The sequence below is a fragment of the Schistocerca serialis genome, chromosome 8, assembly GCF_023864345.2.
Source record: "Schistocerca serialis cubense isolate TAMUIC-IGC-003099 chromosome 8, iqSchSeri2.2, whole genome shotgun sequence".
Taxonomy (NCBI): domain Eukaryota; kingdom Metazoa; phylum Arthropoda; class Insecta; order Orthoptera; family Acrididae; genus Schistocerca; species Schistocerca serialis.
Genome location: NC_064645.1, coordinates 289,897,211 through 289,921,812, shown reverse-complemented (window position 1 = coordinate 289,921,812; position 24,602 = coordinate 289,897,211). Strand labels below are relative to the sequence as shown.

At 41.4% G+C, this 24,602-nt stretch overlaps 1 protein-coding gene across 1 annotated transcript in view; it reads left to right on the top strand.

Annotated features, from left to right (window-relative positions):
* The window catches only part of LOC126416227 (protein FAM110B), a 477,951-nt gene that overhangs the window by 426,852 nt on the left and 26,497 nt on the right, over positions 1-24,602 (top strand). The window contains exons 2-4 of the mRNA XM_050083831.1: positions 8,351-8,509; positions 10,695-11,035; positions 23,850-24,028. Of these exons, the coding sequence (XP_049939788.1) occupies positions 8,351-8,509; positions 10,695-11,035; positions 23,850-24,028 (679 nt within the window). The remainder of the gene's footprint in view (positions 1-8,350; positions 8,510-10,694; positions 11,036-23,849; positions 24,029-24,602) is intronic.

Here is a 24,602-nt window from a genome sequence, read left to right as displayed (position 1 = left end):
GTGGCAGCAGGTCGGTGGCGGAGGTGGCTGAAATTCGATCGCTGGGGATCGACGTAGCGCCCCTCCGATTTGGCGTTGCCGAAACATGACACCGGGCAAAGTCCTTCGTGTCAGGTCTCACCCTTCCCGCCCTGCCACGCAAGCACGCACGGCCACTCGTCCCGACCACAGCCACGCCGGCTCTCAGTACTTGGAGCTATGCAAACTCTGTTCCGCGTCTCATGTAGGGTTTTAAAAGGCTAAGTCAGGCTTTTGATCGTTTTTACAAGGTCCCTGCTGATGTATCTTGCAAGGAGACGGCACGACCGTGGTGTCCGGGATTTGTCCGAAATTTTGTGTGGTGAAAGAGGACCCCTAACACCTCACGTGGTTAAAATATTAGGACGCACTACTCGGAAAATCCCGAGAAAAATCGATCCAAAGTTTCTTAGGTGCGTTATGAGTATAAAATGTTAGTCTATTGCCGAGCCGCCGTTTGGCCTATATGGTTAGCGGTCGGACCCTTACGCCAGAGGTCTCGGGTTCGATTCCTCCTCCGGCACTTTTTTTTCCTTCTGTTGCTTGCAAAATTGCAGCGCATTGTTGCAGGAGAATCGTGAAATTAATTCCCGGGAAGACTGTATAAAAATTCATTTTATAATTCACCATCAGTTATCGTCACCAATATTCCGAGACATGATTCAATACGCCTGGTTTGCCTCAAAATTATCAGAAACTCAAAACATTTTCGAAAATGTTAATGGGGCATATTTTTGTACAGATTTATTGAAAACGCCCTGTGAGTGTAAAAAATCCGCTTTTATATGTTGCGCAAGATGTCGCAAAAATTATTGCTTTCTTTGTTTTTACGATAATTACCACTGCGGTTCTTGTTTATAATTATTATACGTATGTATAAAAATTGGATGTTTCCCAATCGAATTTGTTATTCTGATTAAAAACCCAATGATTCTCTTTATATACTTTACAATGAAAAATGGAAAACCCACCGCCATGAATTGTGTTGTTGGACAAAAAGAAAATAATTTTTATTCCATAATGTAACTAATTTGTTAAAGATAATGTACGTTTGGGAAACTTTCTGAATAATTGGTGGAATAACAAAAAAAATGAAACAAAAGAAAAAAATGCCAGAGGAGGAATAGAACCCGAGACCTCTGGCGTGAGAGTCGGAGCCCTAAACATCTATTTTTTTATCTCATTTTGTTCTATAGTGTTCGTTGAATTTGTTCGTGGCGGACGTCCGATGACATCCGTTCAGGCTGTTCGCTGATACCTTCACTCAGTTTTTTTATTAAAGATGGGAGCTAAACCCTCTGACCGAACACGCTGAGCTACCGTGCCGGCGTTAACAAAAGAAAATGAAACAAAAGAAAACAAAGTACCAGAGGAGGAATAGAAACCGAGACCTCTGGCGTAAGAGTCCGAGCCCTAAACATCTAGGCCACACGGCGACTCGGCAAGGGACTAACATTTTATACTCATAAGGCACCTAAGGAACTTTGGATCGCTTTTTCCCGGGATTTTCCAGGTAGTGCGTCCTAATATTTTAACCACGTGAGGTGTTAGGGGTCCTCTTTCACCACACAAAATTTCGGACAAATCCCGGACACCACGCTCGTGCCGTCTCCTTTTAGTGTCTCCAACAATCCTAAAATGTCAGCTACGTCCAAGGCATCTATTGGCTGGTCAGCCCCTCGACATTACTTGAATTTCAGTGTCTCCTCTTTCAGTCCACAATTAGCAATGTTTACGACGATCGTATTTCTACATCTACATTTATACTCCGCAAGCCACCCAACGGTGTGTGGCGGAGGGCACTTTACGTGCCACTGTCATTACCTCCCTTTCCTGTTCCAGTCGCGTTATTACCAAACACTCCTGCATTTCTAACAACGATCGTCTGCGAACTTACTGAACCGGAGATTCTGCATTCCGGAGCGCGATGAGAATAGTGTTTCTTTTTTTTCGCTTTGTTCCTGTTGAGGTCTCCACTCTGGTTTGATACAGCTCTCCATGCTAGTTTATTCTGTGCAAGTCTCTTTATGTCTGAAAAACTACAGCAACGGATATGCATTTGAACCCGCTTAACACACTCAAACCTTAATCTTACTGGCTGCTCACCGAAGGGGCATGGCTTCGATTTCTCCGCTCGGGGACTGGGTGCTGTGTTGTCTTTACATTCGTCTCGTCATAATACACATCCAAATGTTGAGAACGCTGTATGGGCGTGTACCGAAAACCAATAAATTAGAAAGAAAAAGTTTACTCCCCGCCGAAACGCGCACACACTTCCTTCCAGTACCAAATTGATAATTCCTTGTTGTGTCCTTTTAACCAATTCCTTCTTTTAGTAAAACATCTTTTTTTCTGTCAGTTAAATTCAGTACTTCTCATTAGTTAATTGGTCTACCCATGTAATTTTCAACATTGTTCTGTACCACGACATTCCAAAAGCTTTTATTCCCGTCTTCTCTGGACTGCTTATCGTGCACGTTTCGATTCTGTACAAGACTACACTCTGTACAAATACCTTCAGAGAAGACTTCCTAACACAAATTAAAATTCGGTGTTAGCAAATTTCTCTTTTTTAGACACGCTTTTTTCGATACTGCCTCAATGCATTGTATATCTCTCTACTTCGGCCATAGTAACTTATTTTGGTGACCAAATAGCAAAACTGATCTATTACTTTCAGTATATCATTTCTCAATCTAATTTTATTAGCATCGCCTGATTTAATTCGACTGCATTTCATGTTATTGTTTATCTTATAACTTCTGTTCAAGACTTGCATTTGTATGCATCAATGGGCTCGCCAGGATTGTGGGGAATGATAAAGCTCACGAATTGCCAACTATGCAATGAAGAATGGATTATAAGAGCGAAATATTCCAGCGATTGGCCTAATTGCTGTAGTCAGAGACATGGCCAAAACTGAATGGAGCAAGGCGTGTAAGATCGCATCTCGTAAGGATCATTGTCAGATTGAAATTCAACCACGGCTGCCACCAATAACACCTCCGTAGAATGCACGTCATATCATCACCAGACTGTGACTGTGGGGAGACCAAGGACGTCAGCAACATACAGACTACACTCGTGTTCAGAAAAAAAAGAACACCTTGAACAACTAAAGATAGGACGTTCATATTCACAGGACAGGTGCATTAGTATGTTCTGCAGAAATAATTAACATTTCAGTCACCTCGGTGCAGCATGTGTCCTTTTGCCTAGTGTGCACAGGGTCCGCCATGGGCCATGAAAACTTGTTCCATTCGTGATGGCATCGACGCGTATAAAGCGCGAATGGCGTCCTTTGGTATAGCCATCCATGCTGCGTTCACTTGGTTCCAAAGTTCATCTGTGGTGGTTGGCATTGGGTCATAGCATTGCACCTGTCATTTCACCATATTCCACACAATTCGATTGGCAACAAGTCTGGTGATGTGGCTGGCCAGGGCAAAAATCTGACATCCTCTGACACTAAGAACGCACGTGCTCGTGCAGCAACTTGTGGTCGTGGTCCACTGGGGGCCGAACAGCACAATAATCCTGGGTTCGGTATGAGACGGCGGTGGGATGAGTGGACTGTGCAGCCTGTTGTGGGGTTGTGTACCACTGCGGGCTACGGCGGGGACGAAGCCTCTCCGTCGTTTCTAGGTCCCCAGTTCCAAACAATACAATACAATACACTGGAAGAAGACAAGTTTCTGGCCGCACATTATATACTTAACACTACTAACAACTTCTGAAAAAATCGTGACGAGAGAACAGCATCGTGTGGTGGGAGATGCAGATTAAAAATATTCAGTTTATCATCGTTTACATAAATAGAATTTTTTTTGCCCAGTTGTGTGATAAATGCTCACTTCCTGAGCCACAATGATACTTTCTTTGGGCCGCACGCGCCCCGCGGCTTGGAAACATCCGCTCTACACAAAGCTAATTCGTAACACGCGCATACGCCTACGGTGGTACGATGACGTCACAGGAAGAAGCAAATACTGCGCGACAAACACGTTCAGACATGATACATCCGTTATAGGCTCAGCCATTGTTTACGCATTATTAGTCTCCTAGTTATTAGCGAATCAAACGTGCCAGTATTTTGTCACACAGGAAAGTTCGACTGACGAGCGAATGAACATTTTCAAGTAAAATGTTGCTTCCTCGACAGTTGTACTGCAGAGCTGCTGATTGTCTCTTAATAGTAGTTTAATATTTACATGATTGATGAGATGTTTTTCAAAGAAAATATGTACCTACATTGCCTAGAAGCTACATTAAAACTTTAAAATCCTAAATTTCACTTTATTACCCACGTGTGCTAAGAATTCACCAGTACTTCTCATTTTCAGGTGACTATAAGAATTTTAGATGGAAAAAAGAAAATGTGTATGGTCTGAAATTCATAGCATTCTTCACGATATTTGACGAGATGCAGCAGCACACGCGCTTGACGCCAGGGAGAAAGCGCAGGTGTATATACCCGAGGCACATGGCTTCTGTCAACCTTTCAGAAAGCTTTTAGCGGAACAGACTCAGCGAATGCAGTCCCCACCCCTCTACTCCGACATCCGCCAGTGAAGGGCTTTGCAGAGACGTCAAATGATTTCCACGGAGAACGATGGCGCTGTGAAAACTCCACCGTTTCTCTATCGGGCTTCTCGGATTCCCTCTGTCTGCGTTAACTCCACCAGAAACATGCGACACGCAGCTCACGGAATTTTTGTTTTAGTTTCTTTTCGTACTACCTGAAGTATCAGACACATGCATTTGCCCACTTATTCTGTAAGTTGCAGTCAGGGCAATGAACCATCTTCTTTGAACTTTTTGCTGCAAAATCAGCTAACCTGAGATGTGAATTAATCTGGAAAAATCTAGTCATCAAAATCTTTTATTTTTTAATTGTATATCACAGAATGGAAAAATTCGTAGGAACCAACCTCAGTGAAGATCAGTTCGGATTCCATAGAAATGTAGGAGACTATACTGACTTTTTACACTGACCTTAAGACATATCTTAGAACATAAGTGGAAGGAAGGCAAAGCTACATTTAGAGCACTTTTATATTTAGAGAAATATTTTGACAAGGTTGGCTGAAATATTCTCTTCGTTATTAAAGGTAGCAAGGATAAAATGCAGGGGGCAAAAGTTTACCAATAACTTGTTCAGATACCTGACTACAATTATAAGAGAACAAGCAAATCCGGAAACGCTCCGCAATTGCCGAATATGCATGGGAGCTGGAAATACATCCTAATCTCTTTCTCCTCCCTATTTTTGTCCATCTTCTCCTTTTCTCTACGTCAGTTGCCCCCCTCCTTGCTGATCTTGAGCCTCCTTTATTGTTATACCAACGAAAACTTGATTGGGAATTGAAATCTCTTAAAATAAATATAAATGGGTATATCGGTTGGAATCATTGGTATAAGGGATGTGAGAGATTTCTCGTGCTGCTGGATCTGTGAGGATAGTAGCTGCAATGACAGTATTTTATGTAGTTGTAAACTGCGAAATGGTAGAACTATGTAAGTTCTAGTAGTTAGAGACGTTAAGCCACACATACAACTGTCGTGTTTTCTGTACAAACCGACTGCGAAACAGCATATTATAGTTGTGTATACAACTTTCGTTTAAAATTATGTATAAGGAGGAAGAATATATACAGAAGAAACATTTGTCTAATAGTTTCAATGCCCTGCTATTGTCAATAAAACTGACAGCGAGAAAGAAAAAGAAAGTGTACATTTTCACATCACAGCGTTGAACAGAAAAGCTGAATGGCGTTGTTTAAAAAAAAGTATCAAGTATGTCCGTCCAAATGTTTATTAAAATATCGTGTAAAAATTTGAAATAAATCGGTCAAGATAATTTCGAGATGTTTCCTCTTTACACAGATGGTGGCGCACATAAAATTAGCCGATGTAAATATGAAGGAAATGCAGTAATTACAGAAACGTAGAAGTAACATGTACTTACCATTTATTTGCAACGAATAATACTATGAAAAATACATTTATGGAAGATGTTGAAAGTGATCCCCTGCTGCAACATCAGCACAAAGGAGTGCACGTCTAAGCATATTCAGGTACACCCGGCGTACAGTTCGGATATCGATGGCGACAGTTTCACGGCTGATGTTGCCTTTCAGTTCCTGTATTCTGTGAGGATTTGCGTCGTAGACCATACTCTTCAAGTGCCCGCACAAAAAAAAAAATCACATGTTATTAGAGCCGGCGAACGTGGTGGCCATAAATTTTGCTGATACTTCATTCTTCGGTGAAGATATTATGAACTCGTCCCAAGCTTACGTTAGACGCTTGGCATGTTGCACCATCTTGCTGGATACGGCACGCATTGCGGGGCAAGAAGGAATCGTTAAAATGGCAAGTGAGGGAAGTGTGGAGTACAAAATTGTAGAGGGAGCCTAATGTCTGACTACAATATGCAGATTTAAATGGATATAGTTTGCAGTAGTTAGCAGAAATGAAGATTTTTTCACAGGCTCAAATGCTTCAAATGGCTCTAAGCACTATGGGACTTAACATCTGAGGTCATCAGTCCCCTAGACTTAGAACTATTTAAACCTGACTAACCTAAGGACATCACACACATCCATGCCTGAGGCAGGATTCAAACCTGCGACCGTAGCAGCCGCGCGGTTCCGGACTGAAGCGCCTAGAACCGCTCGTCCACAGCGGCCGGCGTTTACACGGGATGGATTAGCTTGGAGAGCTGCCTCAAACTAGTCTTTGGACTGAAGATCACAACAACAACAAATAACTTCGGGCAATGACCAGTACAACAAGTACAAAACCCAAAAATGTATTACAAAATTAAAGTTACTTTTTGGAAAAGCGGAACCGTGTTACACGTTGCGTGGCTTGGAATACAGCATACACACCTAGGGATGGCGGTTGTCGCTCAAACAAACGGTTTTCGGTTATATCGTTTTTTTTCTACTCCGGTTTAACTTGTTAAAACCGCTCCAAATAACCGGTTTCTGTAATAACCGATTTTCGCTTTTTATTCCTTTTATTTCCTGTATTAAAGGCAGAAATCAGACAAAGATTTTGGTATCACACCGGTGTCTCGGGCGTCTCTAGAGACGTCTTCGGGCTGGAATCTCATTGACTACAGTAGAACTGTCTTCAGTGATGAGGCCGGCTTCGAATTAAGCCCCGATGACCGGGAAGACGTGTCTGGAGAGCTCCGGACAGCGGTGGGGTACCAAACCGACTGTCGCCCGCCACACAGCACGACAACCAGAAATGGTAGTCTGAGGTGTCATTTATTTTCATAGCAGCACCTCTTTGGTTGCCATCCGCAGCACCTTTAGAGCACAGTAGTTGTTATTGTTGTGGTGTTCAGTCGTGAGACTGGTTTGATGCAGCTCTATCCTGTGCAAGCTTCTTCTTCTCCCAGTACCTACTGCAGCCTACATCCTTCTGAATCTCCTTAGTGTATTCATCTCTTGGTCTCCCTCTACGATTTTTACCCTCCACGCTGCCCTCCAATGCTAAATTGGTGATCCCTTGATGCCTCAGAACATGTCCTACCAATCGATCCCTTCTTCGTGTCAAGTTGTGTCACAAACTTATCTTCTCCCCAATTCTATTCACAGTGGGATTCCGACGATATTCTACGCCCCCGTTTTGTTGCCCTTCATGGCAAGCCATCCTGGGCTTACATTTCAACAAGATGATGCCCACAGTACACTGCGAGAGTTTCTACCGCTTGTCTTCGTGCTTGTGAGACCCTATCTCGACCACCAAGGTCACTGGATCTCTCCCCATCTGAGCACGTTTGGAGAAATATGGGCAGGGCCTCCGACCAGCTCGGGATTTTGACGATCTTAAGTGCCATTAAAGAATTTGCCACTATATCCCTTACGAGCACATCCAACAACTCTTTCCATCAATGCCAAGCTTAATAATTGCTTGGATAACGGTCAGGGGTGTGCCAACACGTTACTGGCTTGCTCAATTTGTGAAGCTCTTTCTCTTGAAATAATCATCCAATTTTTCTGAATCTGTAAGCATTTGTTTGTGTGTACACATGCATTACATCTACCTACTTCCGTCCGATTCGGATAATTACGTCGTGGTTCGTCCGTTTTTTTACTGTCTTAGAGTATATTAAAACAGGCACCACATCGTTAGAGAGGAACAGAAGATAGGACGCCTACACTAACAATGGCTCTTCTGACAAACGGCCAACTTAGAGTTAACAAACAGTATAGCAGTTGTACCCAGTACCCTGAAAACTCCCACAGATTACAACAATTATCCTGTTATATTTTGCCGCTCTTGTGACCGTGCGACCTCGCCGTTTCTGTTGCAGCCAAGAGGAAGAGCGCGGTGGAACTGCTTCAGGAAAGCAAGGCGTTCTACGTGAAGTCCGAGACGGTGTTGGACCGCCAGCAGCAGCTCAAGCACTCTGGCCACCTGCAAGTCACCGCCTCTCCGGGCGTCGATCCGCGGCTCCTCAGGGCTCCCAGGTGTAAGTACTTGTTGTTGTTGTTGTGGTCTTCAGTCCTGAGACTGGTTTGATGCAGCTCTGCATGCTGCTCTATCCTGTGCAAGCTTCTTCATCTCCCAGTACTTACTGCAACCTACATCCTTCTGAATCTCCTTAGTGTAGTCATCTCCCTCTACGATTTTTACCCTCCACGCTGCCCTCCAATGCTAAATTGGTGATCCCTTGATGCCTGAGAACGTGTCCTACCAACCGATCCCTTTTTCTTGTCAAGTTGTGCCACAAGCTCCTCTTCTCCCCTATTCTATTCAATACCTCCTCATTAGTTACGTGATCTACCCATCTAATCTTCAGCATTCTTCTGTAGCACCACATTTCGAAAGCTTCTATTCTCTTCCTGTCCAAACTATTTATCGTCCATGTTTCACTTCCATACATGGCTACACTCCATACAAATACTTTCAGAAACAACTTCCGGACACTTAAATCTATACTCTATGTTAACAAATTCCTCTTCTTCAGAAACGCTTTCCTTGCCATTGCCAGTTTACATTTTATATCCTCTCTACTTCGATCATCATCAGTTATTTTGCTCCCCAAATAGCAAAACTCCTTTACTACTTTAAGTGCCTCATTTCCTAATCTAATTCCCTCATCGTCATCTGACTTAATTCGACTACATTCCATTATCCTCGTTTTGCTTTAGTTGATGTTCATCTTATATCCTCCTTTCAAGACACTGTCCATTCCGTTCAACTGCTCTTCCAAATCCTTTGCTGTCTCTGACAGAATTACAATGTCATCGGCGAAACTCAAAGTTTTTATATCTTCTCCATGGATTTTAATACCTACTCCAAATTTTTCTTTTGTTTTTGCTTGCTCAATATACAGATTGAATAACATCGGGGGGAGGCTACAACCCTGTCTCACTCCCTTCCAAACCACTGCTTCCCTTTCGTGCCCCTCGACTCTTATAACTGCCATCTGGTTTCTGTACAAATTGTAAATAGCCTTTCGCTCCCTGTATTTTACCCATGCCACCTTTAGAATTTGAAAGAGAGTATTCCAGTCAACATTGTCAAAAGCTTTCTCTAAGTCTACAAATGCTGGAAACGTAGGTTTGCCTTTCCTTAATCTTTCTTCTAAGATAAGGCGTAAGGTCAGTATTGCCTCACGTGTTCCAACATTTCTACGGAATCCAAACTGATCTTCCCCGAGGTCGGCTTCTACTAGTTTTTCCATTCGTCTGTAAAGAATTCGCATTAGTATTTTGCAGCTGTGACTTATTAAACTCATAGTTCGGTAATTTTCACATCTGTCAACACCTGCTTTCTTTGGGATTGGAATTATTATATTCTTCTTGAAGTCTGAGGGTATTTCGCCTGTCTCATACATCTTGCTCACCAGATGGTAGAGTTTTGTCAGGACTGGCTCTCAAAAGGCTGTCAGTAGTTCTAATGGAATGTTGTGTACTCCCGAGGCCTTGTATCGACTCACGTCTTTCAGTGATCTGTCAAAATCTTCACGCAGTATCGTATCGCCCATTTCATCTTCTTCTACATCCTCTTCCATTTCCATAATATTGTCCTCAAGTACATCGCCCTTGTGTAGACCCTCTATATACTCCTTCCACCTTTCTGCTTTCCCTTCTTTGCTTAGAACTGGGTTTCCATCTGAGCTCTTGATATTCATGCTAGTGGTTCTCTTTTCTCCAAAGGTCTCTTTAATTTTCCTGTAGGCAGTATCTATCTTACCCCTAGTGAGGTAAGTCTCTACATCCTTACATTTGTCCTCTAGCTATCCCTGCTTAGCCATTTTGCACTTCCTGTCGATCTCATTTTTGAGACGTTTGTATTCCTTTTTGCCTGCTTCACTTACTGCATTTTTGTATTTTCTCCTTTCATGAATTAAATTCAGTATCTCTTCTGTTACCCAAGGATTTCTACTAGCCCTTGTCTTTTTACCTACTTGATCCTCTGCTAACTTCACTATGTCGTCTCTCAGAGCTACCCATTCTTCTTCTACTGTATTTCTTTCCCCCATTCCTGTCAATTGTTCCCTTATGCTCTCCCTGAAACTCTGTACAACCTCTGGTTCTTTCAGTTTATCCATGTCACATCTCCTGAAATTCCCACCTTTCTGATGTAGATACAGATATATTATTGTAAAATGAACGCCTCTCCCCCACGAGTGCATCTGTATGTTGCAGATATCCACCAGCACCACCACCACCACCAGCACCAGCAGCAGCAGCACCACCACCACCAGCAACAGCAGGCGGCGACCACGCAGGTACTCGCGAGCCCGGGCCAGGGCCCCCGGCCAGCCCCGCCTCCCGTGCCACCTCGCAGCCCCCGTGCCGCCGCCCCCGCACAGCGCCGCAGTGGGCCACACGCCACCGGGGGCGACCAACTACAGACCAAGCTGCGCCGCCTCCTCAATGCGGACTCCAAGGAGAACGTCTTCGTGCCACCCTCTACTTCGCCTCCGACTGCACCCACGCCGCCGCCACCGCTCTCGCCTCCGTGGGACGATTCCGAAGTCAAAACGGTAAGCCGTTTGCACGTATTTAGACCTTTTAAGAGAAAATCTTGTAACTGGACTGCATTCTACTGAAAAGAATCAACGCTCGACACAGAAGGAATGGAGTTCATCCCACATGGAGCAACACCACCTAGACTACAGGCCTGCGCGCACGCTTGTGACGTCACATACTGATGGCCAGGTCTGTACCGGAACGCTCCTGTTAAGCACTCTGCAGCTGTACGAACTTTACGAGTTTTAGAGCTGAGACCGCATAGGGATTCTCGTGCCTTCCTCTTCTACGTGTCCTTGTAATTAAAGTATGGAAATTTATATCATTTCGTAAAGTAACTGAAAAAATCTGTCCTATGTTATTTCAAGATGTACAATTATTTTGACAATCTGCATGAAATACGCGTTTCTAGGCTTGAATACAAACTGTAATTTTAAATTCTATCTTTCACCTTATGAGCTACGTTTTCTTGCAGTAAAAAATCGGCAGTATGCAGTAACGAGCAGACGTTTTCGGTTTTAAATAAAGCAGCTGCAGCTCCTACAGAATTTAAGAATTTGTTTCCCTGTTTTTTTTCGTAAATTTTCCTCTCCAGTTCAATATTTGCTGACCTCACACGAAACTCAAATCATTCGACGAAATGGAGCACCTCCTGACAATGTTTAATAAATCAAAAAACCCGAAAAAATATTTTATTTCCCTGTTTCTCCAGAAGTTTAGAACCTTAAACACGAAAAGATTGTTTCTCCTATATCCTTGACCTAAATTCGTGTCACAGAGTGCTGTTAATTTAATCACAATGCACTTACATCAAAACCCTGGTTTCTATACTGCTTAATCTGTCGAACACTGAATTCATTAAAGCAATTTTCTGAGGTAGTTTACTCATATTGAAATTATTTCCGAATAGATGAATATGTAAAACTGAACAAAATCATTCTGTAGCTCTTCCAAACAAAAGTACTGGAAACTCAATAATCTGGTAGGAATGATAAGGAATACTAAACATTTTCGAGACACACTAATTGGTATAACTATTCTGTGTGACAATAGTTGCTTCATATTAACCTCGCAGCAATGGTCCAGAATTAAGAAACAAATTATACTGGTACATGATACATAACTGCTTTTAAAAACAATTGGCAAATGTGGTGCAATTGAAACAAATAACACGCTATAAATTTTTTGTCCTTTACTTACCCTTGAATGATGCGTAGACACAAATTCCTGTCTAGAAATAGCTGCAATCCAGCAATTTCTCAACTTCACACATTTGGGAAATCGAAACACGTGCAATTCCATGCCTTTTTGGGATTTATAATTTCCCTGGCAAAAGGGGAACGCAACACTTGTTTCCCGTACTTCGAAGAACTGTATGCGAATATTGTATGAAATATATATATATCACTTTCACGTGGCACACACTTGAAACACAACATACACGCCAACAGGACTGCCGATTACAGATAAGATGGCCAACAGTTTGTGACGTCACGTGCCAATATGGCCGCTGTGTGTAGGCCTTGTATCTAGAAGGCTTTGCATGGAGCACTCAAGTTTTAATTAATACCTCGAAAAAATAAGTTATGTAATTAATTTTTTTTGTTAGTTTGCAGATACATGCCTGCAGTCCTAGTATATATTGAAATCACCGTGCTTCGATTTCTAGGGGCGTTACCTCATAACGATCGCTCTCTTTACGTATGTGATCAGTGTCTTACCAGATTCACCTAAAAACTGGAAGCAGTAAACTGGGTGACACCCCCCCCCCCCTCCCCCCGTTGCGCACATGTTTCCCCAACTCCACTTAGGCAAAGTGTTGATTCATCACTGAAGACGACACGATCCAGAAGACCTTCATCATCATGCAGCAACATTTCGTTTGCAAAGCTGGCATGTAAACTATAGTCTGTAGGCTTTAGAACTTGCAATAACTGAACACGATAAGGATGTAGCTTAAGCATCTCGTGAAAAGTTTCTACACAGACTCACTGGAATTGCTAATTCACGACTAGCCTTCCGAACGAGTTTCTTGGGTCTCCGCGTGAAACTCTCTCACTCGTTCAGCGCATTCTTCAGTTACTCTTGGTTATCCCATACTCTTCCCTTTGCGCAAAGATATACAAACAGAACTGTTTGAGTTGCTCTTTTATTTGATGTACAATTTATAGTTGTAAGTTGAATATAATAAATGCTACAAAGCGATAAAACCCGTATATTCATTTTGAAACACCCTCTATATTTTTAGCCACTTGCCTGGCCGCAGTGGTAAGACCGGTTCCCACCAGATCATCAACGTTAAGCACTATCAGGCTGGGCTAGCACTTGAAGTCTTTCGAAGTAATAGTGATTTCAGGTGTGCCGCAGGGGAGTGTCGTAGGACCGTTGCTATTTGCTATTCACAATATACATAAATGACCTTGTGGATAACATCGGAAGTTCACTGAGGCTTTTTGCGGATGATGCTGTAGTATATCGAGAGGTTGTAACAATGGAAAATTGTACTGAAATGCAGGAGGATCTGCAACGAATTGACGCATGGTGCAGGGAATGGCAATTGAATCTCAATGTAGACAAGTGTAATGTGCTGCGAATACATAGAAAGAAATATCGTTTATCATTTAGCTACAATATAGCATGTCAGCAACTGGAAGCAGTTAATTCCATAAATTATCTGGGGCTAGGCTTTAGGAACTATTTAAAATGGAATGATCATATAAAGTTGATTGTCGGTAAAGTAGATGCCAGACTGAGATTCATTGGAAGAATCCTAAGGAAATGCAATCCGAAAACAAAGGAAGTAAGTTACAGTACACTTGTTTGCCCACTGCTTGAATATTGCTCACCAGTGTGGGACCCATGCCAGGTGGGGTTGATAGAGGAGACAGAGAATATCCAACAGAGAGCAGCACGCTACATTACAGGATCATTTAGTAATCGCGAAAGCGTTACGGAGATGATAAATAAACTCCAGTGGAAGACTCTGCAGGAGAGACGCTCAGTAGCTCGGTATGGGCTTTTGTTGTAGTTTCGAGAACATACCTTCACCGAGGAATCAAGCAGTATATTACTCCCTCCTACATATATCTCGCGAAGAGACCATGAGGATAAAATCAGAGAGATTAGAGCCCACACAGAGGCATACTGACAATCTTTCTTCCCACGAACAGTACGAGACTGGAATAGAAGGGAGAACCGATAGAGGTACACAAAGTACCCTCCGCCACACACCGTCAGGTGGCTTACGGAGTATGGATGTAGATGTAGATTGGGTGACCATCCGGTCTGTCGAGCGCTGTTGGCAAGCGGGGTGCACTCAGCCCTTGCGAGGCAAACTGAGGAGCTACTTGATTGAGAAGTAGTGGGCTCCAGTCTCATTATCTGACATAACGGCTGGGAGAGTGGTATGCTGACCACATCATACTTGGGTGAAGCTGCAGGAAGGAAATTAGTTCACCATGTAAAGAAACTGCAAGCATGTGGCTTTGCTCCCAAACTGTCATGCTTCAGACAAATAGCTTTCAGTTTAGCTGATCAAATGGAACTGAAATATAACTTCAGTCAAGAAAGAAACATGCAGGGAAAGATTGGCTTCTCTCATTTTTAGAGTGTAATACAGACTTAAGCATCAGAAAAGGGCAAAGGTTTTATATTGCCAAAGGAATTGGAATGGACAGAGACGAAGTGAACTCTTACTTTGATCCGCTGACGAAAAACGTTGACAGAAAATTGGCTTTCGGATAAACCAGATAGTATCTACAACTTAGACGAAACTGGTCTCCAGTTAAACAACGAGCATGGGAAGGCTGTGTCAGCCACAAGAAGCAGAGATGTTATGTTATTACTTCCGTTGAAAAAGGAGAGACAGACAATAACTGCTATTGGCTGCTGTAACGCTGAGGGAGATTACTTACCACCGTACTGTATTTGCGAAGACTAAATAAAATAACAAGACATTGAACATAACAAGCCTCCAGGATCAGTTGTTATGAAAAAACATTCCGCTAATGTCAACTCTGATATTTTCATGGATTGGTTCAAAAACAATTTCCTTTCTAGAAAGGCACCTGGCCCTGCTCTCCATCTGGTAGATGGTGATGCCTTACATATGACTTCTGTCACTCTTTTGGATGAAGCTGCTGAAAACGAAGTATCAATAGTTTGTTTGCCTAGTCATATGACACACTTTTTCCAGCCACTAGGCCATCATTTTTCAAGTCGCTAAAATGTTACTTTAAAGAGCCTTGTCATTCATGGATTGTAGCTAATGCAAGCAAAGACAGAAGAATTACAAGGCAGAAGTTTGGAGAGTTACTCAAGGCATGGACTCATGCTGCAATTGTCCAGATTGGTGTATCTGTATTTAGAGCTATTGCAATTATCTCACTTGATAGAGCAGAAATTCCTAACCATGCCTCTGTGTCAGACATTAACAATACTGAGTCTGAACTCCCAACTATAGAAGATGTCTCTAAAGACTTCACTCCAGATCAGCCATCAACATCAATACCTGAAACCAGTGCTCGATTTGTGCTTTTACCAGTGGGGGGGGATGTCTTAGGGGGTTAGTATAATTATACATGTTACTAGCTTGGACCGTGGCGTTACCCATGATTAAACAGTTATTTATAAATAGATGTTAAAGCCGAAACTCACTATTCACGCGTAAGCACTATCAGAATAGCCATCCCTTGTTATATCTTTAAAAGTACGTTATAGGTAAAGCTTATTTACAAAATCATCTACATACAGGTATACAAGGGGAATTCAAAACGTAAAGGCACATTTGTGAAAAGCTGTACTTATTCTGATGATAGAAAACTGAAACATGCGTTATTTTTCTACGTAACCTCCCTGGACTTCAATGCAGTTTTCCCGACATTTTATGAATTTTTTTATTTCATCAGGAAATACATTTATCGGTTGCACCGCACCGCACTGCAGCAATAATGTCTTCATCACTTTCAAATCTTCTTCCCTGTAGTGCTTCCGTTAAGGGTCCAAACATGTGAAAATCGCTTGGAGCTAGGTCTGAACTGTATGGTGGATGTTCCAGCACCTCGAATCTCAACTCCTTTATTGCGTCGTCTGTCCATTTGGCAGAATGTGGGCGAGCGTTATCTTGCTGTAGGATGACACCTCTTCACAGTTTTCCATGATGTTTGGATCTGATCACAGGTTTCAGTTTCGTACGCAACACATCACATCCACCATACAATACAGACCTGGCTCTAAAGCCTCGTTTACGCTGGGGCGACGTCTTGTCATTTTGTTCTAAATGTTTTGAAATGCTTACCTACTACATAATACTTTTTCAAAATTAATAAGCAAACATATTAATAGTATTAATAGTAAGACTGTATTAAAAACTTTCAGTGTTTGGCTCCACAAATTTAAATTATATGTAAAGTTTTACTCCAGTGCCTGGAAATAAACATCCCAGGTTGGGATGCATAAACTAATACCAGAGGAGGGGATGGTCTGATGCAGAGGGGGAAAATCCCCCCCATCCCCCCCCTGCAAATTGCACACTGCCTGAAATGAATTTGTTTACAGGACACCCTTCTACTTGCAAACATTGCACAAATTTGACTACTGTTCAACCAACTGCACACGTCAGTTGCAGTGTAAATGACAACTCAGTGGCTCCTCATGGAGAAACTCAGTCAAAACTGCTGGAACAGATTTCACCTGTTCCTACACTACTTCAGAGAAGTAAATCCAAAAGAAAACAGTCATCAATGACTGTAACATGCAGTGAGTTTATAGCAATGAAAAGAAAGAAAATCACTGAAGGAAAGAAAAAAAGGAAAAGTCTGTGCACAAAAAGATGTAGCAGCTGAAAGAAATCAAAACCCCAAAACTAGAGGAAAAAAACTGTCAAAGAAGCTTCTGTTTGAAGACACAGTTAAAGATGATGATGATGATGATGATATTTCCCTACACAATAGTTCCCCCAATTGATTAAATTTTGAAGAAAATGAATGTGTAGAGTGCCTTGAACTTTATCAAGCAGTATCATCTATCTCTGATTGGATTCAGTGTTTAAGATGTTCTAGATGACCTCATGAATCATAACTCTTTATGAGAACATGTGTTGTTTGTGTGGACAGTTTTAAAATAAACTTGAAAATCAAATAACAAAGTGAATGTCATTTTCAGTGTCTTTTGCATGTGGCCATCTGTTACCCACTTTTGTGACATCTTGTGCGGCATTCAATATTTTCGTGACATTTACAAGCCATTGTATAAGAATGTTCCTTTGTCATAAAGTCTTTTGTAATGCAATAATTTCTGTAACAATGTACAATTTTCAGACCATTAATCATGCTTAAATTTATTGCAATTTAAGTGTTATATTGATAAAAATTAAAACTAATTTAAAGGTTATATTGATAAAAATTATAAAATAAAAATTAATTTAAAAATATGTTCAGTATCTGTCCTGCCTTTACCTTTCCCTCAGATAACGAAACCATTGCTTGGCAGGCATTTTCAAAATAGTCAGCACAGATTCTGAAAATATCATTCTTGCAAAACACAACTAGCCCTTTATACTCATGAAGTAACGAGTGCTATCAACAGGGGATGTCAAATTGAGTCCATATTTTCAGATTTCCAGAAGGCTTTCGACACCATTTCTCACAAGCATCTTCTAACCAAACTGCGTGCCTCTTGAATACCACCTCGTGATTTTCTGTCAGAAAGGTCACAGTTAGTAATAACAGACAGAAAGTTGTCAACTAAAACAGAAGTAATATCCGGCATTCAAACACATCTGTGAATAATGGAAAAATTCATACAACTCTGAAGCATAAGGACCTACAGCACATAATGAACTTGATTCGTGAAACTTTTACATGGCCCAGACAGGAGATTCCACTGCAGAGGATGATGTGGAAGATTTTGAAACCAAATATAATTCCAGTATAAAATATGTCCACCACAATGCAGCTAAGTGTACATAACAGGTAAATAATTTAACTATTCAAATCAGTTTTAAAGAACTCATTTTGTGAATTAAACTTTCTTCAAAGAAGGAACCAAGCCCAAAATATATTGTCACGTAGAAACCACAGTCAAACATGAAGACAGGGTCATCAACAAACTAAAACATCTGCAGCTTTTTATACAGACATTGAATAATCCAGAATTCTCTTATTTGTATAAACACTGAATATTCAGACAGTAATGAGATGTCATTCATTAAAGGTGTGGAAGCAGATTATCTGTCATATATTCAAAGGGCAAACTCATAAAGGCCATCAGGAGTTATGAATGGTGTCTTCTTCTGGTCACCTTGCCAACCTCCATATGTCAGTAGCCTGTCTGTATGTCCACAACTGAGAAATACTTTGCTCCTTTCAAACAGTCTAAGGTGTCACCAATGCATGGCAACAGATAGATATCTTTCTTCATGACTTTGTTCAATTATCAATAGCTGACAACTGAACATGTGTCATCCTTCTTCTTCACATCGACCACCGGAGAGAACAAGGATTCTCTGAAGATTCAATATCATCTTGTAGCATCTGCTCCACTTTCTCTGGGATTATCCGCATTCAGCTGGCAACACCTTGTATGGGTGCTGGCTAATTAGTGGATAGTACCCAATCTTGACACGGTGTTTTATCATGGGCTGTTTGGTCCGTCTTTTATCCACTCTTGATTTGAAAGCATCCAAAATGGCTATTAATCACTGACCTTGTACCTAGGCCATGTCAGATCCTATTGGCAGCTCCACAGCAGCTGCCTCCCTTGCGAAGTCTGTAGTGGTAGTGGAGCATGATTCTTCAGTTTGGCTGTTTCTAAACACATACTTTTAGGAATGAGTTGTGGTTGCTCATGATGATTAGTGATCTCCTTGACCACATACAATGCTTATGATTGTTATTGACATTTTGATTTCTATTGTAAGCCTCAGTATCGAATTGACTGCTGGAACTCATCTCACTGATGACAGCAGGATAATAATGTCTTCAACAATAAATAACCACCCAGAGAAATCCTTATTATGCGTGCTTGTTGGAATAGCTCTGTCAATTTGAAGCTCTTATGTTCCACAGCCTATGATTGTTTGTGATGAAGTCCCATTAAATAATAATATCATAGCTACATTCTGTTAAAATGATACATTCAGAGGGCTGTGCTCTATTATTGATAGTTATTCTTGGAATACTTGTTCTTATTCACTGGACATTTTTCACATTTGCAATATTCAGCATAGTTGCTTTTGTATCATAGAGCACAGCCTTCTGTAACTGATAATGATAAGCATTCGATATTACAGAAAAAGAAGCCCTAGAGTCAAATATTGGGTGGATTTGTTGGCTGTCAGTGATGACACGAGATTTTGTTGGCTGTTGTCTGAAGAATATTTCCACCTGTACTGGTCTCACATCCATTAATGGTCACCTCGCTTAGTATTCCTGAATTTGGAGGCTAGGCGAGCTGCTGTTACCCCTGTACAGTGTAGGGGAATGGCTATAGTGTGTTGGGGAGTGATCTCATCTAGGGTATGACGATGAGCTTCGTGCCGCAGGTTGACTATAGTCAGCTGCAGCTGACTGGCATGAATAGAACTATTGTGATGGTCAATGTTGATGTGGCACAGTAGTCATCAAACTCGCCTACTTTCTCTGAAGTAGCGTACATGTCCAAGGCATCTGCAGTGGAAACACACAAGCATGTTGTCCTGTGTCCTCCAGATGCCTGTTCTCCTGCAGGTCATTCTGGTTGGCACAGGAGGTATTTGTACCTGTATTGGTCAGGTACTGGCTGTCATTTGACAGCTGTGGCATAACTCCAAACCCATTCTTTCTGGTGCATTCAGCTGGTGGTGAAGATTGGTGCTTACAACTGATACACTTGTTCTTCAGCATTCTCTATTACCTCTTGATGTATCAGATTGACATTAAAGCATGTACTCTCTTGAGTACTCAGTCCAGCATTTATGACTGCCATACATACTGCTGCATCTCTCCTCTTACTGTCTGGCGTATGAAAGAGGGGAAGTCATGGTGGTCTTCCACAATTGTCTTAGGGACCACATTCAGCAGTCATAACCCATCTTTTTTCTGTTGTGTTTCCTCAATTCACTGGCACCACTTGATGATTTCCTATGTCATGATGTCCTTACCAAAAGAGGTTGTGGAAGATGAGGTTCAATTCTCTCTCTCTCTCTCTGTGTGCAAGTTGCACTTGTGTGTGTGTGTGTGTGTGTGTGTGTGTGTGTGTGTGTCTACTGCTGACAAAGGCCTTAATGGCCAAAAGCTACGATTGTGTGAATCTTTTTATTGTGCCTATCGCTGCTCAGCATCTCCGCTATATGGTGAGAAGGAACTTTCCTTCTCTCGTATTGAAAGATTAAAAGTGATATCCGATGAAGTTAGTGCTTGGCTGTTTCATATTTTTGACCTACATAAATGATTTATCTGAAACTTTGCAGAACTCTTAAGGAACTGCGACATTGGACACATACACTGATAAAGGGACCAAATGTATCCATACTAGCCATAGGCAGGAGAAAATGGGAACAGGCTGAGAACCGATTTGCAGCAAACGGCTTTACCTTTAATCTTTCAAAGACTTATGCTATGCAGTTCAAAACAAATATAAAACAAAGAACAGTAACCATAAGTAGAGATCAATGAGTACACACTAGATTAAGCTCATTTTGTGAAGTTATTAGGGATCATGATATATAATAAACTGACTTCATGACAGCAAATGGATAAGTTATCAAAAAAACTCCTTTCTGTCTGGTTTGCATTTCTAAACTGCTCACTGTGTTGACGTACAAAAGGGATTGCTAGCATTATTTGCAAAGTTTCATTCAAGATTATCGTTCTCAGGAAATGCAGGTAAGTAAAAAAAGGTAGTTATTTTACAGAAGTGTGCTGTAAGAATATTAAATAAAGTTGAAAATTAAACTCCTACAGAAGCCTCTTCAGGACTTTGGATTTTTATACTTATGTGCCAACACTTTTACAACCAAGTGGTATTTGTGGTTACCAATAAGAGTGAATTTAGGATGTGTTGTGAAATTTGCAATCACAATACTAAAAATAAAAGGAATTTCTGTATAGAATATGCATATCTGACCAGTATTCAGAATGAGCTTTTTATTCTGAAGTAAAAGTCAGTAACAGAATTGCCAGCAGACACCAGGCAGGAAATAAGAAATCTTCAAATATTCGCAACTTAAGTAACAAACTACCTTATTAGCCATTACTTCTATACGTTATTAGTGTGTTTTGACGCAGGGATATAAATTACAATCAACACATTAATGTTTTTAATAAACAGGTTTTAACCTTACCAGCATATAAACAGCTGATAAGTGTCCTATGCTAAGTTTCTCTCTTTCTCTCTCTCTCTCTTTCCCTCTCTCTCTTTTGTACAAACTCATGGGATTGATCAATGAGAGGATATGGAATAAAAAAGATCTAATGAACTTATGTCCAGAAACACATGGTTTCCATGCTGGAGGCCATTTATTTAATCATACTAGACAGTGGTCTAACAGGCACTGTACCATGCAGCCATAGTTACAGTGTGCACAGCTTCCTTCTAGAGGGTAGTACTGTTCCTCATACGTTATACCCTAATGCCCTCTCCTCATAGTAATTGGTAATGTTGTGTCCAATTCCCATCTCTTGTTGACTCACCTTGTAGTGGATGTGATGCAAAATTGTACACAATGTTTCCATATTCAAATCAAGAACTTCCTGACATGGTGTTTACTTGTGGAAAGGCAAATGGAATTGTGCAGCAGGCAGCAAGGTTGTAACAGCAGACCAACCCCCACCAACAACAACCACAGCAATCAACATTTGCAACAGTGTTTTGCCATTTGTCTGAGACAGGGTCATTTCAGGAAGGATGTACTCCAATGTTCGGACATCAGACTTTGAGGAAAATGTGATAAACACTGTGGAAGGTGACCTCAGTGTCAGTACCAGGCAGTTGGCCCGCCAGTACAGGGTAAGCCAGACGACCGTATGGAACATTCTCCATGACAATTGTTACTACCCTTATCACTCAGTGTGTGCAGGGCTTACTAGTGACAGACTTTCCACATTGGGAGCAGTTTTGTCACTGGTCTCTTCACCAGGTAACCACAATTCTGGGATTTGTGTCATCCATCTTATTCACAGATTGGGCCTTCTTTACATGGAGTGATATCTTCAACTTTCCTAACAGTCAGTCTGTAGGATAGCATGCAGAACCCCTATGGTATGGTGACAGTGAATCATCAGCATCGGTGCAGCCAGAATTTGTGGGCCGCCATAATTGGTGACTGTATTTTAGGACCAGTCTTCCTTCAACATTGCCTAACAGGTCGCAACTATTGGCGTTTCTTGCAAGTACTTTGCCTCCCCTGCTTGAAGAAGTGCCATTGCTGATTCATAGGGTTATGTGGCTGTTACATGATTGTGCTCCAGCCCCCTTCACTGGTAATGGCCGGACGCATCTCAATCGTGTCTTCCCTGGTCGATGGATCAGGCAAGGGGGTTGAGTTGCATGGCCTGCTTGTTCACCACATCTCAACTCGAGCAATTTCTGATTATGGGGCCATGTCAAAAGCACTGTGCATGCAGAGCCCGTTACAGATGTGGACACACTGGAGCAGCATATTCATGCTGTCTTTGACAATGTTCAGATGAAGCACGGCCAATGTAAATGTGTGAGACAGAACATGCAACGGTGTGTACATGCATGTGTTGAGGCAAATGGAAACCATTTTCAATGCATACTGTAAATGTGGCTGCATGGTACTGTGCATATTAGACTGGAGACTCTATAACAATGCATAATTGATATAGGGTGTTTTAGAAGTGATGGTCAATATTTCACACACGGAAAGAACAGGCCAAAAGTAGCTATAAAGCTCCAATATACAAGGACTCATAAAACAGCTGTTGCCAAGGTATCTGGTTTAAACTACCATGGTCAACTCTCTTGAGGACTTATGCTTGCGGATTGAAGCAGCCTTCCAGCATTTACAGAATTCTCCAGGACTGCCTGAGAGGATTCACACAACTCATTTCAGAGACGAGTTCAGTGTTGCATTCAAATGCATGCACAACATTTTGAACACCTACTTTAACATTTAGAGATCCCATATGTTCCTAGACACTGATGAAATGCAACAGAAAATGTGTTGTATCTTGATAATGGTTGATCTGTGGACCCATGTTTATTGGGGCTTTTTATCTACTTTTGGCCTGTACTTTCCACGTGTGACTTACTGACCATCAGTTCTGAAACACCCTCTATGTATACGCATCCAGACACACACACACACACACATACACACACACACACACACACACACACACACACAAATTCCTGTAGTTATCAAAGTGAGCAAAGTGAATGGATTAACACTAATCATATTTGGCTGCTTTACAGAAGAGCCTGCAGTGGTTGCTTCTGGCAGTTAATATACAATTTATGGAAGATGGTGCATGAATGAATGAGTTTGGTGCATTTTCTTCAGCAAGAAGGAAGATTTAGGGTATAATATTCCATTACCAAAAAGGTCATTAGAGGCACAGTGTAAACTTGGATAAGACAAAGAAGAGGAAAGAAAATAGTCATGTATTTTTCAAAGTGACTATACTTCAATTCAGTAAACAACGGAAAATATTATTCTGGTGAGACTGACAGTGATTTGAATCTCAGTCCTCCCAAACCCAACAAATTATTTAAAATCTTTGATGTTTTAATATGTATATCCACATACAAATTAATACATACTGTATCAAATCTCTTTATTTCTTTGCATCTTGGGTATTAATTTTTTGTATTTACTGACTACAGGTTGCCGGGGATGAGCACTCTCTGTCTTGCAGAACATCTGGCTGCAGCAGACATCATAAGTCCCTCCCAGATCTGCATCAGGCTGCAAATACTACTGGTGGCACACAACATTCACAGACTCCAGTACATCCTCAGCCACATGCCACCAGCTCTGGGTCTAGCAGCAGACACTCAACAAGGTGATGCATTTTATATAGTAATGCTTGCAATTCTAATCTGTCACAAAATGTAATGACAAACATTGGAAAATCTAAGACGGAATAACAGCAACATGAAATAGAATAGATTGCTACTCATCACACAGAGGTGAGTAGTGGACAGATACACTGAAAGAAGACTGTTAGGCACTGTAAGCTATCACAAAAGAGCCCTCTTTCAGATGTAGAAGAAAACACGACAGTGGCCATTTGTGTGTAAGTTGTGTGTGTATGTTTGTCTACATCTGAAGAAGGATTCTGTATAATAGTTGATAACACCTAACTATCCTCTCTCAATGTACCTTGCTGCTGCCCAATGCCTCCTCTATGTGGTAGGTACCAATCCATGCTGTTTGTATTGTATTGTATTTTTATTGATCCAGGCAATCATAGTATTGTACAGCTGTACATATGATATTGGACAGGTCAAGAGAGCTATTTACAAGTAATTTTTACAAATTGATTTTTACATTATTTTGTAGCAAGGAAATTATCTATCTTAAACAAAACAGTTAATACAAATCACAGAACTGTAAGGTTGTACATACGATATTGG